This window comes from Scyliorhinus canicula, chromosome 10 (genome assembly GCF_902713615.1).
Source record: "Scyliorhinus canicula chromosome 10, sScyCan1.1, whole genome shotgun sequence".
NCBI lineage: Eukaryota > Metazoa > Chordata > Chondrichthyes > Carcharhiniformes > Scyliorhinidae > Scyliorhinus > Scyliorhinus canicula.
In genome coordinates, this window is record NC_052155.1 from 171,473,362 (window position 1) to 171,490,712 (window position 17,351).

The window sequence follows — 17,351 nt, forward strand, 5'->3', positions numbered from 1 at the left end:
GAACTGCAGTATTTTATCTTGTGCTGATAATTGATCTGTGTACCCATTTGTAGAGGAAGTTTGATGACACGAAGCCTGGCTGATATTGTGAAGAAGGAGGACTTCGTAATGGACTCTGAATATCTTACTACTTTGTTGGTCGTTGTGCCGAAGTAAGAATAAAAAAAAAATAATGTTTTTCTATAAAAGTGAGAAAAAATGTTAACTTGTGTGCTAGTTCAACATGGGTGGTTAATATGGGGGAAACAATATTTGATAAACACTTAAACTTAAGAAAAGCCAGTTGAAATTTGAAGTTGTAAATTTTGCAAGGAAAAACGAGGAATTAAATTATGACGTTTTCAAAGGGGATATGGGAAACAGAGGCTTGGGGCGCGATTCTCCACCCCCCACGCCGGGTGGGAGAATAGCGGGAGGGCTTCCCGACATTTTTCACGCCCTCCCGCTATTCTCTCCCCCCACACCCGACCCACGCCACGAATCGCCGCTCGCCGATTTTTACGGTGAGCGGCGTTTCTCTGAGGCCGATGGGCCGAGCGCCCAGGCCTTCACGCCCGTTTCAACACGGCAGCAAACACACCTGCTCGCTGCCATCGTGAAGCGGGCGCCAGATGCCCGTTTGGGGCATCTGGGTGCCCGATTGGCACGGCAGTACCACGGCCGTGCCAGGGGGACATAGGCCCGCGATCGGTGCCCACCGATCGCAGGCCGTGCGTCCGTAACGGACGCACTCTTTTCCCTCCGCCGCCCCGCAAGATCAAGCCGCCATGTCTTGCGGGGCGGCTGAGGGAAAAGATGCCAACTGCGCATGCGCGGGTTGGCGTTGTCCAACCTGCGCATGCGCGGCTGACGTCATCGGCCGCGTCAGCCGGCGTGACGCTTGACGTGCGGCCTTGACGACCGCTAGGGCCGCGCTCCTAGCCCCGTCCGGGGGGGGAGAATCGGCCCCGGAAGTGGGCGTGAAAGTTGCCGTGGGTCATGGCCTGTCCCACGGCAGCCTTTACGATTCTCCGCATTTGCGGAGAATCTCGCCCTTGGAGTTCACATACAACATTTTTGAAGGCAACGGGACAAGTCAATAAGGCTGTTACTAATCAGTATTTTACGTTTAATTTTGTTCTGTTATAAGCATGTCACAGTCTGGTCTTGGAGTGGGTGCGGAGCAGATTTATTGGAATGGTACCAGGGTGAGGGAACTCACTTCTGTAAAGAAATCAGAGGAACTGCCATTGTTTTCCTTGGGAGCAATGAAAATCAAGGGGAGATTTAATAAAGATCCTGCAAATTGAGGGGCTTTGACAGGTGTTATGGGCCAGGGTTTAGAGAACCCCAAAATGTATCATGGAATTCACCTGACCCACAACTTTTAACAGATTGTGGTATGGGGAGCACATGGTCCACTTTACAAGTGTGGTACAGCAGAAATGGAGAAGTATTTTTAAAAGCAAAACAATGTTTATTCTATGAGCTCAAGTTAACCTTTCAAAACATCAGTGAACATCTTAGCAACCATTAATTCAAATACAACCCCCAAAGAATACAACACTAAGTAATCCTTAATAACTTCCCAAACAACATTTAGAAGACAAAAGAAACATCTTTTAACAGAAGCACATTAGGTTTACATTCAATACTGAGAACATTTATAATTCTGAATTCACCAAATGATCAAGACATAGTCTTTTATGGCAGAGAGATCAACAGTACACCTGCTCTGTCTGGCTTCAGCTCCAACACTGAAAACGAAACTAAAACGCATGCTGTAGCAAACAGCATAAAACGCGAGTAAAAAGCTGACAGACAGCCCAGCTCCACCCACACTCTGACATCACTGATAAACAACCATTTCTTAAAGGTACTCTCACATGAACAGGGTAGATGGGGCAAACATTTTTCCACTGGCAGAAGTGTTGGTAATCCGAGGGGGCACAGATTTAAGATAATTGGCAAAAACAAGGCAAGTGGAAATGATGAGCAATGAGTTGTAATCTGGACTGTATTGTCTGAAAGGGTGGTAGAAGCAGATTCGGGTGTAAAACATTTCCTTGACACCTGACTGCACCCAGTCCTAATTGTTCTGTTGTGTTTAGTGTCTAAGTACATGCCAAGTCTCATCAGTCAGGTGTCCTGCAGAGGAACGGGGTAACCGTGACAGCTTCTTTTGAATCTCTGTCTTTAACTTGCGTACTGTCCTGCTCATGCTATCCGCAATAATGATGAGCGATATTTGGAATAAATAAATCAGTTTTTTCAAGCACTGTGGTAAAATTGCATTGGTTATTTTTTTCATTTTTCTTTCATGGAGTGTGGCTACTGCTGCCAATGCCAGCATTTGTCGCCCATTTCTAATTGCCTTTGAACACAGTGGCCATTACTGGGCCATTTCAGAGGAGAGTTGAGTGTCAAACACATTTCTGTGAGTTACATGTAGGCCAGATGAGGTAAGGATGGTAGATGGGTACTTAAGCTGTCATGGTCACCACGAGACTAGTTTTTAATTTGAGGTTTATTAATTGAATTCAAATCCCACAAGCTGCCATTTGAACCCATGTCCTCCAGAGCATGGGCCACTGGATTACTAATCCAATGACATTACCGTGATGCTACTGTTCCCCAAGTCCAGGCTTTGAAGATATCTAGTACTTGGTGCTTTGTTAGAAAAATATTTTCTCACTGGTTCATAAATGCATCAACAGAAATTAGAATTTGTGCTGTACCCATATAATTGTGTTTTGACATTTTTCTCCTCCTTATTCAGTGGAGGGCTGAATAGACTTAGACAGTTTTCATTAGAAAGACTGAGGTTGAGGTGTGACCTGATAAGAGGTCTACGAGATTGAAGGGCATGGATAGAGTGGATGGGCAGGCACTCTTTCCCAGGGTGGAGGGGTCAGTCACCAAGGGGCATAGGCTTAAGGTTCCTGGGGCAAAGTTTAGAGGAGATATGCGAGGCAGGTTTTTTTACACAGAGGGTGGTGAGTGCCTGGAACACGTTGCCAGGGGATGTCGTGGAAGCAGATACATTAACGGCATTCAAAAGGCATCTTGACAAATACATGGGTGGGATAGGTATAGGAAGTGCTGAGTGTTTTGGGAAAGGTTGGTCTCTTGACCGGTACAGGCTTGGAGGGCCGAAGGGCCTGTTCCTGTGCTGTATTGTTCTTTGTTCTATATTAGGCCATCTTGTCTTGGTGTCCAGCAGGATGCTTTTGTATTTTAGTACAATTTAGAACATGGCAAAAGCTCCATTGGATTATAAATTGAAAGTAGCTGTGAAGAGGAGTTAGTTTTAAAAAAAAATTGATTAAGTACTTTAAAATATCTCAATCTGCAAGTTGGTCTTGGCAAGTAATAATTGGCCAATCAGCTATAAAGAGGTGAATTGCTAAGGTCTCCTTAGAATTCACAATCTGAGTAACCCTTATAACTGCACTTAACTAAAACTGAATCCAGTTAAATTATCAGTTCAACCTGAAAATATCGTCCTGGTCCCTGAAACCTTGTATAATTATCCACGATTGTTTTCTTCTTTAGAACTGGTTATCTGGAATGGGAAAAGATGTATGAAACTCTGGCAGAGATGGTGGTTCCACGGTCAAGCAAGTAAGGGATGTCTTTGATCTATTTTCTGTGATATTTCTACCCAATATAGGCAGCCCATTCTAACCTCTGGTTTTAGTGTTGAGCTGCTTAAACTATTTGGAAGCAATGTAATTTTTGGGTCTAAAAATTAATTTAAATATGAACTCGCTTGTATCATTTTTGGTTTGGGATAATGGAGAATCTTGGTATCCTTGCATTTAGTGCATGATTCAGCTGCTATTTTAATAGATGAACATGATATTCCGTGGCAGTGCGCTACATAATTGTCGTATGTTCATATACTATGTGAAAATTTCATTCTGATGGTCAGTGTTTATTGACAATATTAACACTGATTGGACTGGACTCAATTCAGTACTGCCGCTTGAGTGTCCAGTTCAGAGAAGGAATCCTAGCCAGTACATATTGTGGGCAAGAATTCACATCCACTGTGTGCAAAAGTTGGAATCCTTTCAATTAATAACAACGATCTTTCAATGTGGTTCTGAAGGGGGAGGAGGGAGGACAATAGAAGCTGGTCCATGGGAGAGGGAAAGGAAAAGTGCAGAGGGGAAGAACCTGGGAGCCTTTCTTCAGCTGGGGATAAGGTGAGTAAGCTTCAGAACCGTGCTTTGGGGAGGAGGAAGCTTGACCTGAGGGGAGCGAAAGCATGCCAGCTTCAGTGGGAGGAAAAGTAGAGTCGCATGACCTGGAAGAATTGGAGGAGGGGTAAATGCCTCTTCGAAAGAATGGAGAGTTAATTAGGGCTGTTTTTGTGATATTTTTTTTTTTAAATTGGTCACCTTTTACCAAATGTCTATGTGTATATACTTATTCCTCACAGAGTGAGATTTAAAAATGAGCTGGTCCATCCTATTTGGCAGAGGCTTGGCCTTTCCTTGCAGTGAGAGTGTTGGATGGGGCACAGTATCTTGGTAAATTGGGGCAGGAGGTAGCTGAGTTATCCTTGCATCCTTTTCCACTTGTTTCAAAAGTGAGGTACGCTCTCTGAGGTGATGCATTTGGTAGGAAGAATGAGGAGAGGCAAAAACAAATTAAATGGTACAGCGTAAAAGGGAGTTCGGAGGTGGTTCTGCACAAATATGAAGGTGGCAGGACAGGTTAACAAAATAGTTAATAAAGTTTACGGGATTCTCGGCTTTGTAAATAGAAGCACAAGAGTACAAAATACAGGAAGTTATGCTAAACCCATTATGAATATTTATTCAGCCCCAGTTGAAGTATTGCGTCCAACTTTCTGAAGGAGAGGATTCTGAAAGAAATTACTGGCATGTTCCAAGGATGAGGAATTTCAGTTACTTGGTTAGACTGGAGAAGCCAGGTTCATTCTCCTTGGAGCAGAGAAGGTTAAGTGACAATTTCATAGAGGTGTTTCAAATCCTGAAGGCTTTAGGTAGAGTGAATAAAGATAAATTGTTTCCAATGGCTGGAGTGTTGCTAACCAGAGTACACAGATTTGAGGTGATTGGCTAGAGAATCTGAGACAAAACAGATAAAACCTTTTTTATGCATTGGGCAGTTAGGATTTGCAACGAGTGCACTGGTTGATAGGTTGGTGGAAACCGATTAAGTATTAGCTTTCCAAAGGGAATTGCAGAAATGCTTGAAGGAAAAAAGAAAATTTCCAGGACACACACAGACTGGGTGAATGGGACAAACTGGATTTTTTTTTTTAAAGAGCTGGCGCAAATGCAATGGGTTGAATGGTTCCATCTGTGATGCATTGCATTAGACGATGATTCAATCTTAGAAAAATGAAAAGAAAATATTTTGGCAACTTTTACGTTAAGCAAGCATATAATATGGATTGAATTGCTATTTTTTTTAGCATGTATTGAAAAATAACTGATATTTTAAAAATTTGTCTCTTGTGCTATTGACTACATATTGTTAATATGCTGGGAACGAACATGGAGTCGATCCCAGTTATAACATCGCAAATGAGGTGCTGTAACTAAAACCAGAACCAGAGTGGGTTCACTTGAACAGGATAACAGTTTTCTTGTACGTTTAACTGCTGTAGGAATCTAAGCAATAATATGGCATTTTTAGATTATGTCCTTTTTTTTAAAACAAAGGATCTTTTTCCCCCCTCTCCTAAAAGGTTGATATGTGATGACATGGATAGTGGCTTGTACACTGTAACATTATTCAGGAAGGCTGTTGATGACTTCCGACTAAAGGCCAGGGAGAACAAGTAAGAATTTATTTTGCGAGAATTTCTATTAGAGCTCTACGTTTCAGAAATGGATGCACTCAGATTTGTGCCCTTCACTTCAGGTTTATTGTTCGGGACTTCCAGTATAATGAAGAGGAGCTGAAAGCAGATAAAGAAGAGATGACTCGGCTCTCAACTGACAAAAAGAAACAGTTTGTACGTATTCAAATCCAAATTGGAGTACGTGCCACAGCCTACACAGCTGTAAAAATTGCGTTCTTATGTGCATATTGCTGTCATTCAGTACATGACTGCTCAATCTAACCCAGCATCCTTGACAGATAGGCTCCCAGGATCACCTGAGGCTGAAGAAAGCAGCATGTGATTAAAGTTCCTACTTTAGTTTTGAGTATTTCAGTTCGAATTGGGCGGCACAGTGGTTTGCACTGCTCCCTCGCAGCACCAGGGACCCGGGTTCAATTCCGGCCTCTGGTGGACTGTCTGTGTGGAGTTTGCACGCTCTCCTCGTGTCCCTGAGGGTTTCCTCCAGGTGCACCGGTTTCCTCCCACAATCCAGTGATGTGCAGGTTACGTGGATTGGCCACGCTAATTTGTCCCTTAGTATCCAAGGGTGTGCAGGCTGGTTCAGGTTCCGAGTATGTGATGGGGGTGTAGGCTTAGGTAGGGGTGCTCTTTTCAGAGGGTCGGTGCAGACTGCAATGCTGGGATTCTATAGTTCTGTTATTCATTTTAGTGCACAGGTTGACCGCAAAGAAACTTTCCCAAACAATTATGGCATGACTCTTGTGCTGGGTGAAGAAATTTGAAGATCAATGTGTCTAAATTAAAATTGCCAAGCCATTGCCATTAAACATTTACAATAAAATCTTGTCCTAGAACCATGGAATCATAATGGTTACAACACAGATTGAGGTCTTTCAGCCAATCGTGTCAGTGCTTGCTCTCTTAAGAGCAGCTCAGTGAATCCCGTTTCCCCATCATTTCCTCTTAGCCCCGCAAATTCTTTTCTGTCAGGTCCATATCCAATTCATTTTGAAAACCACGATTGAATCTGCCTCCACTGCACTCTGTAAGTGCATTCTCGGTCTTAACCACTTGCTTCATAAGGAATGTCCTTATTTCACTTGTTGGTTCTTTTGCCATTCACCTTAAATTTGTGTCTTTGGGTTCTTGAGCCTCCCATTTAGTGGAACAATTTCTCCCTATCTATTCTGGCGAGACCTCTCATGGTTCTTCCGAGAAAACTCTCAACCTTCTCTTCACTAAGGAAAACCACCTCAGCTCTCCAATTTATCGATGTAACTGAAGTCCCTCATTCCCAGAACCATTCTCAGGAATCTTTTCTGCACCCTCTCACAAGCCTTCCATCCTTCTAGATTTAGACATAATACTCCAGTTGTGGCGGAACTTGTATTTTACAAAGTTCATCATATCTAGTTTGCTTTTATGCTCTATGCCTTTATTTATACAGCCCAGGATCCTATAAGCCTTTTAAATTATTTTCTCAACCCTGCCCTACGACTGGCAATTATTTATGCACATTTCTCCCTTGGTCTCTCTCCTGCACTCTTTTTTAGAATTGGATCATAAGAGTTACTTATGGAACATAAGGAAGTAATTTGGCCCATTGTACCCTTTATTTTTATATTGCCTTTCCTCATTCTTCCAAAATGGACCACTTCACAGTTCTCTGCTGTGAATGTTGAACAATTACCATAGTTGTAATTGTTGCTTTGTTTTTTCTACCTTACTATTGGGAACTTTAAAAAAAAATATATATATTTTTTCATTGAAGGTTTTACGTTTGCCACTTGACTACAAAGACGTAAGAAATCTCCCAGATCTCGTACAGTACAGCGTGATCATTATTCCACATATATATACAGAAAAGACCAGTAAACACTTGGACAAAAGTTTCAGAGTTGTAATCGTTGTAGTTGACGTCTCCTCCTGGCAAGATGAGGGACACCCTCGAGAATTAAATATAACCAATCCGAATCTGTATCAGCAGCTTAATTACCCAAATAAAGATAGGAAACCCCAGAGGGAGAGGAACATCAGGATTAACCAATAGTCGTTAGACATAGCAATGTGCACATAAAAAACGGGATACCAGGACCAGAACAGTATAACCTCAGAGGAAACGGGACAGTACTTTTCTCTCCCACCAGTACACCACCACCAAGGGAAACTGAAGCCTCCAAGAAGGAATATTGTCTGGAAGTCCCCATATAAGATCACCTGGAGGATCCATCCAGTCTCCAATCCAGCTGAAGAAAAACTCGAACAATGCTGAACCGAACAAAGCACTCAGACTAGCACTCAGGCCCCGCAGCAAACAGAATACTTTCGCCCCAGGGGAACCAAATCTCAAGAAGGAGAGTAGGCCAGAAGTCCTTAAAAGGAGACATATCAGGAGAGGGTCACCCACTCCTCTGCCCAACGTTGCCTCCACCTGATCCAGATAAACATTGTTACTTCAGCCCTAACCTACTCAATCGAGCTAAACTGGGATCAACGACACACTAGAATAGGGGCCGAAAGGCTAAGGGACTTGCATAACTGTCATACATTAAACAAAGCACCTCCAGAAACACTGCTTAGGCCCTGCCATGAACAAGATTCCACCCGTTTCCCCTCATTAAAGAAACCCTAACAAAACAATGATATGCCCACCCTATTCCATGAGCCAAGTAATCAAGTGACCACTGTCACCACCTGCGCAGCCAAGTAAATATAAAAGACCAACCCAAGAATGGCGATCACGTCCGAGCCTGCACCAATACATATTTCCCTTTACTCCAACAACACCAGAAGTGCAAACGACAAACAAGAGAGGAACCCAGTCTTTTCCAGGATACATAACCTGTCTGTACCTTAATAGGAGACAAGTAAGGGTTCCATAATCCCAAAATGACAAGCGTACAAAAGAAAAACACAACGTCAGTAGTTCTAACGGGGGTTTTCCTCACCCACAATGAGGATTTATAAGGTTGTATCCTCATGCCAAATCACCTACCTGCCATCCTTTTGTGGTGCTACTCATCTGTTAAAAAAACAAGTAAACACTGCACAACCCTCATGCTAAACAACTGTCTCAGCATGATTTTTCAGTGTAACAGGTGACATATAACCATTCACATAGCTTGGAAAGGCCAAAGCCATGACAGGTCTATTGAGCAACAACCAGGATCCATCCAGAGTTTCACCAAAGCCCTTGCACCTCCGCCATGTCGTCGTCCCGAAGCCCCAGTAAAGAGAAACCTTTGCCCCGATGCGCATTTCGTCAGTGGGGGTATTTGAGGCAAGCAATATGGATAAGTGACCAAATAGTCATTATGTGGTCTGTTCACACTCTGTGGCGTGAGACTTGCATCAATTAAATATATGGGGCGGGATTCTCCGTCTGTCCCCGGCGGCGGGATTCTCCGTCTGTCCCCGGCGGCGGGATTCTCCGTCTGTCCCCGGCGGCGGGATTCTCCGTCTGTCCCCGGCGGCGGGATTCTCCGTCTGTCCCCGGCGGCGGGATTCTCCGTCTGTCCCCGGCGGCGGGATTCTCCGTCTGTCCCCGGCGGCGGGATTCTCCGTCTGTCCCCGGCGGCGGGATTCTCCGTCTGTCCCCGGCGGCGGGATTCTCCGTCTGTCCCCGGCGGCGGGATTCTCCGTCTGTCCCCGGCGGCGGGATTCTCCGTCTGTCCCCGGCGGCGGGATTCTCCGTCTGTCCCCGGCGGCGGGATTCTCCGTCTGTCCCCGGCGGCGGGATTCTCCGTCTGTCCCCGGCGGCGGGATTCTCCGGTCACGCTGCAATGAATTGGAGATTTGGCTCAGCACCAATTCTTTGTCCTCACAGGGCGGGCCAGCAACGGAGAATCCTGGCCATGACTGGATGAAGAAAACAAGCTTTTGAAAGCTTTATAAACTTAAGTTCACACTTATTTCTGTGAAGTTTTAGTTCCCAGATTAATAGCTGTTCGAGTCTGCTGCTTGCAGTCTTTTACATTTCCACTTAAACATAATCTCACCTGCAATCTCTTACTCATCACTACGTTCTTGTTGTCCCATTATCTATTTACATTCCTCTTTGTGAGCATAACAACCCTGTAGTTAGAAATAAACCGGTTGAGTGATTAATGTTCATTTGTTCAGCATGATTCTAAGCAAATATCTTACAAAATGTGATTTGAACCTATTCATGTACTGGAGAGAAGCAAACAAATTCTATAACCATTATAAATAGTATGTGCTATCTCTAATTGCGTAACCTGCTGCTGTTTCGCTTGTCCACAAAGCCACTTCGCCTCCTAAACTTGCCCTGCTGTAACCTTGAATAGTCGTCGTGCTCTACTTACTCCCCTATCTCCCTTCATTTCATCGGAGGTCACCTTGTTCCCTTGACTCCATCCCCATTAAACTGCTGATCACTTAACTACTCTCCTGTCTCTCTTATGCTCAATAGCACAGTAAATTATTCCTTCCATTTAAAAAAAAATGCCATCCACTACTCCCATCATCAACCTTCCTTTCCCAAGTCCTCTAATGTGTTGCCTCCCAAATTTTGCTCGCATTTCCTGCAAATCTATAGTTGAATCTCTCCAATCAGGTTACCGTCCCTGCCACAGCACTGAACTGACCCCAAAGTCGTATGGCTGTTATCTTCATCGTCCTGGGAGCCTCTGCAGCCCATGATACCATTGACCACACGAGCATTCCGCCCAGCACTATCTTTAACATCCAGCTCACTGAGATTGTGCTCACTGAGATTGTGCTCACCAGGTCCCACTCTACCACTGCTGGGAAGGACAAGAACAGCAAGATTATTGGAACTACCATGTTTCCCTAATTTGAATATGTTCCTTCATAAGTGGTGGATTTCTGAAGTTCTAATGAAACATTAACTGCTTTTTCGCAAGAATCTGCCAGATCTGCTGAGTATTTCTGGCATTTTCTGTTTTTATTTCCAATTGCCAACAGCCACAGTATTTTACTTTTGTAATTTAGGTCATTGATTGATACAAGGTTTTTAGATTCATTGGATATTTAAATCAAGTTTTATACTTAAAAGGAGTAAATTACCATAATAATAGTTTGTCACCTAGTGGCGTACAGGCACTGTTATGCAGAGTTGTCTAATCTGTGTTGTTGGTGAAATGGGTTCATCGATAAATTTGTGAATTTTGATTTGAGCAAAATTTAATATTTGCAGTACTGTAAATCGCAGTTAACCAAAAATTCCACTGCCATCAACCAGTATAGTTTCCTCCTTTTGCTTGATTTCAGTTCTACTTGCCTTTTGACTGCACCTGCGTGGCCTATATTATTGCTGTCTAATATGTCATAACAATATTCGTTCTAAGCGAATAAAATCCAAAGCCCGCATATGTTGGAGACACACATAGCGCATGATAGTCATTGCATTGAATTCCACTTGTATTTCCTCACTTCTCCCCAATTTTCTCATTTTGTTCTAACTGAAGAATATTAAAAGTTGCCAGAATTTAAAAAAAAAGTAAATCAGGATCCATAGAAATCATATCTAATGCCCTGATTGTATTTCCCACAGTATTATAAAGAAAACAGCCACATCTTTGAGCTGCAAGTGCAGCCTGTTGGTTTGACATTTAGTTTTTAGTAATCAGTTAAACTTTCCCCACGTGTTCACGACTGAAATAATTTAAACGCTGAAGGGATAGGATAAATGGTTTGAACACTTGCCCACAAATCCTTTTCTTGAAAATAGTTCAAATAATTCAACTAAGTCAAGAAAATATCCCATTTTGTAAAGCCCTGTTTGAGATCAATTAAAATAATGACAGTATCCAATTAGTTTGCACTTTCAAGAATGCAGAAGACATTATTAACATGTTGCAAAGTGAGCTATGTACGATAGAAATGGACTAGACCGAGCTGAACACAGACCAGTGATGGTTTTTATTTTGCCAGTAACCTTGGCTCGGTTGTAATTACACTGAAACTGTCAGGGTTCACACTCATTACTGTGTATAATCTATAGCAGCCACACATGCCTGGATAGACATGGAAACTTGGACACTGCTGTGATACCCTGCTCCTCTACAACGTGCGCTGTGCCAGTTTTCATGAATGCAATCAGTGATTTGACAAAATGTTCAACTTTTTTAATGCACTATTGTTGTCAAAACCATTGAAAAAAGTTAAACCTTTGTTGGATGAGGTAGAACATGCTACTGCTGTACAACTAATTTTTAGACCCAGCATGTCAAGCCCTGCACACTCTCATTCCAGTATTTTCTGAAATAAAAAGCATATGATATTTCAGATACTCTTAATCCCACGTGCATTCCCAATCTTTATTTCTTTCTCTGTAGAATGATTGCACAATGAACGATGATTTGTCCTTTTACGCTCCTGCTTTGAAAACTCTTCAATCTGATTGGCTTCTCAGTTTGATGATTTCATTGTTTTGCATGCAAGAGATAGCAGAATATAATTGATATTGTAGTTGGTGAAATTGACTCTACAGTACCCGCTAAATCTTTATGGATGGCATTCTGCGTTGTCAGCGGCAAGCACATCCCTTTGCTAACCGCAAAATCTGGGCCCATAGGTTTTGACAAATGTTATACATTCTCTGGATTTGTATTCTCGTTGGACAGTGGATCTTGAGAAGATCATTGAAATAACTATGATTCAAAACTTGAAGCAATGATGATATTTAAGTAATTGCCATTGCAGTTTGCTTTATTTTGGGCACCGTTGAGTTAAGAACAAGTTTAATGTTCACGTTGGGTGTTTTTAGATGGCAAGAAAATAATTGGACTTGGTCAGCGGACTTTGCCACAGACTGGGAAAAGTGTGATGAAATGGCAAAGTGGGCTGGGGTTGAAAGAAAAGTAATAGCATGGTTGTGAGGGAGATTGAAGGCAGGGGATAAAATAGTGATACTGCAGTGCACAGGCACTTGCTGTACTTTTGAGACCATTGCCACAAGAAAGATCAGGGGAGGAGGGAACATATCAGTCAGTATTTTTAAACCTATTTTCCCAGGACCCACTTTTGCCAACTGACCAACCTTCATAACACATGTCACATTTGCTACCTTTAATGCGAAAGGGGAGCCAGCTTGTTTCTCACGATCTCACTCCAATCAGATTCACAGGAAGAGAGGGCAATGCACATCAGGTGCAGAGTTCAGCCAGTTCCTTTGTGTCATCTTCATCTTAGTGAGAATGGAAAATCCAACCTCACACACGTAAGTTGTCGTGAAGGGCAACACCAACAAAATGCTTGTTTTACTCAGCACTGGATACTCTTGGAATCTTCCTGGGCTTTTGGTGTTTTTGTAATGTGCTGTCAGGTACAACAGCTTGGTCTTTTCATTTGGAGTCAGCTGTAAGTTAATAACTGACTCTGGGGTCTCAACCTCAAAAATAATTTTTCACCCACTCCTTTGTTTCAAAATCTGAAACTTGTACTCTCGTTTGCCAGTGCTTCTCTGCATATAATACACAGGAGCTTTCCATCCTTATTTTTTATTTTTTTTTATTTTTATAAATTTAGAGTACCCAATTCATTTTTTCCAATTAAGGGGCAATTTAGTGTGGCCAATCCACCTATCCTGCACATCGTTTTGAGTTGTGGGGGTGAAACCCACGCAAACACGGGGAGAATGTGCAAACTCCACACTGACAGTGACCCAGAGCCGGGATCGAACCTGGGACCTCGGTGCTGTGAGACAACAGGGCTAACCCACTGCGCCACGGTGCTGCCCTTTTGCATCCTTATTTGCATTGTCACAATTGACAAAACCATTCCTCAAGAAATCGTATTTATACTGTTTTGCACCCAAATTAAGTTTCTTCTTTGTAGGCTGTTAACCAGAGGCCCTGGAGCTCTGCACAGAGCTAACATTTAACACTGCTGAGTCCTGCCTTGGACTCTCCTGTGAAGCTCTCTCCAGTGGAATGTGTCATGAGATCCTGGCCAGTAGGTACACTGCCTATTTGTGTGTCTGGCCATCTCTTACTTGTAATGATTCATCTTCACACTTCCTCTTGCCTTGTTTGCTAGCAGCTAGAAAGTTGAAGACTCTCCTCCATCATTTGATGCTAAAAGCACGTGCATACAGGGTGCTTGATGTTAAGTGTAGGTGCAGGGCATATACTGCTGCCGCTTCTGGCCAGAAAACCGCACACAATCTCCTTTCCTTCTCGGCAGTGCGGGTGGAACGGTGGTGCGATGGTTAGCGCTGCTGCCTCATGGCACCCAGGACCCGGGTTCGATTCCGGCCCAGCATCACTGTCTGTGTGGAGTTTGCACATTCTCCGTGTGTGTGCGTGGGTCTCACCCCCACAACCCAAAGATATGCAGGGTAGCTGGATTGGTCACGCTAAATTGCCCCTTAATTAGAAAAAGAATGAATTGGGTACCTTAAATTTATAAAACGAAAATGTGGCAGTGGACGCCCTTCTCAATACAAATGCAGGTTGCGGCTGTTGGGCGCTTTTCCCGCGATCTGGAACACCACCACTGATTGCTCTGCGACCTTCCCGACACCCGCCAGTGACCTACCGGGGGGTCGCGACCTACATTTAAAATCCTGGCATGTGACTAGAGCTTCAACCTTTTCTGATCATTTCAATGTGCTTGTAGGAAGAGGCATCTCTCCCATTATTTTTTTCCTTTATTCGTTCATGGAACATGCATATTGCTGACAAAGCCAGCATTTGTTGCCCATCCCTAATTGTCCTTGAACTGAGTATTTCAGTGGGCAGTTGAGAGTTAACCACATTGTTGCGGATTTGGAGCCACACGTAGGCATGATCAGGTGAGGATGACAGATTTCCCTTTCTAAAGGACGCGAGTGAACAAGATGGCCTTTTACAAGAACCAATGGTAGTTTTGTGGCACCATTACTCAGACTAACTTTACATTCTAGATTTGAACTGAATTCAAATTTCGCCAGCTGCCGTGTACCTAGAGCAGGACCCCCCGATTACTAGTCGAGGGACATTATCGCAACGTCACCATCTCCCCCTAAAGCTGGTTTCTTGCAGTGATTCGCTAAAGAAGTGCGACTTGTCACCACCTGGGGGGGGGGGGGGGGGGGGGGGGGGCAAGGATTAACAACTGACAGTAGGCAGTAGTGAGGCAAATGTGAAATTCAGTCAGTGGCAAACGTTTAACCAAGTCCACAGGAGTGTTTTCTCTTGCATTTGTTTTCTCTTGCATTTCCAAGCAAAAAGCGATCTCAAAGTAATGAAGTAACTCATGAAGAATGTGTGAGTAGCTATGGCAGACAAACATGGGAAGATGGGAGGAGGACAATGATGCCATCAGCTGAACAAGTAGAATGAAACCTGCGAGGAGAACCCTGCTGGCATTTATACTGCCGAGGGTTAGGAAATATCTACTCTTGGTGTGAATGTAAATTTCTAGAACTCTGTATTTGTATAAATATGTAAAACATTGTTAGAGGTGAAAATATTCACACAAAGGCCTTTTGGATGAGTAAAGAAGCAGTTTATTATATCAGAATTCTGGGAGAAAGGCCAGAGGCTCTGCAGCCTTTGGACAGCACTCTCTCACTTGAGCTAAGGCCCCCGCCCCCCGGTTAATATACAGATTTGAAAGCAAATTCAGTTTGTAATCTCATTTACATACAGCCGATCACCTTTATTCGCGTCACAATTCATTACATGCAACTAATTAGTTCTCCAGTATCTCAGTCCATGCCATAAATGGTTATTAGTTTGTAATCTACAGCCTTTTCCTGTTGTTGCTAATTCTTCAGCTTGTGGCTAGCTGGGCAGAGCAGGGATATCTTGAGGCATTCAGACCGTGGGCAAAGTTTGTTAATAGTCCATTGTCTCTGAGTACGCACCTGGCGATGAGTCATTTGTTTTGCACACGGGGCTGTTATTCCAGTAGCAGACACAGAAAGTACATCGAACTGCAGAGTTAGATACAATTTGCAACGTAGTTAAGAATTAGTTATATATTGTAAAAAGCAGGATTTCCCACCAACATGTCCCATAATCATATAATGTGAGAGGCAGAAGAGACAGAATTTTCTCACCAACAAACATATTTACAAATAACTTTGAGACAAAAGGTACAGGTGAGGAAGCCAACGGAAGCAGGATTCTAATTAAATTTAAATTGAGGGAAGGCAGGAGGCTGAAAGGTGGCAAGACGTTAAAAAAAAGAAAATATTATATTTAAAATTGAACTTCTTTGAGGTGCTATAGAGGTCTGATTCATAGGCGAATGATATGTGCAGTGTATGTACAGAATTTAATACAGATAGATTGAGTTAATTGGGAGCTTAATCTTTGAATGAGGCAAGGTGATTTTTAAAAAAAAGGAACCCAGCAGTCATTAGCACCATGCCTCATTATAACCCTGTGCTGTCCTGTAGTCCCTGTCTTCGATTTTTAAATATTTACATTCAAACTGTTATTGCGGATTATCTTTGATAGAAAAATTGAAAATGCATGGAAATACTCATCCGGCCTGGAAGCATCTGTGAAGAAACAAACGGGACCAACCTTCTGGCACAATCCACTTTTTAATACAGGTCACAAACCGGAAATATAAATTGTTCCTCTCTCCGCAGATGTTGCCCCACCTGCTCAATAAGCATTTTTTGTTTGCATTTCAGATTTCAAGCACCCACAGTATTTTGCTTTTGACAGAAAATGTTTGGCTTGTAACCTGCATTTGGTGCGCAAGAAGGTTATAGAGTGTACTACTGGTATAAAATGAAAGCAAATAATCCAATTTGGTTGGTAAATCTATTAATGCAGCACTGAAATAAGTGTTGAAAAAAGTATTCCTCATTTTGCAATATTTTTATAAAAAGAGCAGTAAATACAGACTAACAAGTGCACAGATTCTATTTTATATATCCCAGTTGAAAAGTAAGTGCCTGAATTGGTTTGTAAATGATAATCTTGAGGCTGAATAAGTGATTGTGTGGGGGAAAAAGTACAAAAGACTATAGCAACGTTGCAATAAATTAGTCTTGAGTTAAAGCGCTAAACTGTTTTGTTTACAGGGTCCCTTGGTACGATGGTTGAAAGTTAACTTCAGTGAAGCTTTCATTGCATGGATTCATGTGAAAGCGTTACGGGTTTTTGTAGAGTCTGTTCTAAGGTATGGCATTGTGAAATTTCAAATTTGTGAATTTATTAATGTAATTGCAAATGTGGTTACACAATCTCTTATTGTTTTTGTTCAGTTTCAACTCTTAATTTGTAATGATTGTAAATGAGTGCTTTTTGTTCGAGGTTGGTTATTTTACTATTGATCACAAGCTCCTTCACTCCTTCATGGCATCTCACTCGAGATAAATCACCCCTCCAGCCAGAAATTCTACATTGGAGACAAAATTCTGATGATCTACATTTTACATTGCTTAATGTTACTCCTGGGTGGCGATCAACTTTAATTTTTTTTTTTAATTCTACTTCCAATTTGAGTTGGATTGTTTTTATATCTGAAAATATGTATTTGATTTTTCACTCTTTGGTTTGAATGATGTTATAAAAAAATGGGATCTTTCTTGGGATAAGGAGAGGCAGTATTTTTT

The 17,351-nt window shown here is 42.5% G+C and overlaps 1 protein-coding gene across 1 annotated transcript in view; it reads left to right on the plus strand.

Annotated features, from left to right (window-relative positions):
- Positions 1–17,351, plus strand: part of atp6v1c1a (ATPase H+ transporting V1 subunit C1a) — a 77,791-nt gene that overhangs the window by 44,750 nt on the left and 15,690 nt on the right. Inside the window, exons 7-11 of the mRNA XM_038810138.1 lie at positions 54–152; positions 3,535–3,603; positions 5,708–5,800; positions 5,884–5,977; positions 16,818–16,915. Coding sequence (XP_038666066.1) covers positions 54–152; positions 3,535–3,603; positions 5,708–5,800; positions 5,884–5,977; positions 16,818–16,915 — 453 coding nt within the window. The remainder of the gene's footprint in view (positions 1–53; positions 153–3,534; positions 3,604–5,707; positions 5,801–5,883; positions 5,978–16,817; positions 16,916–17,351) is intronic.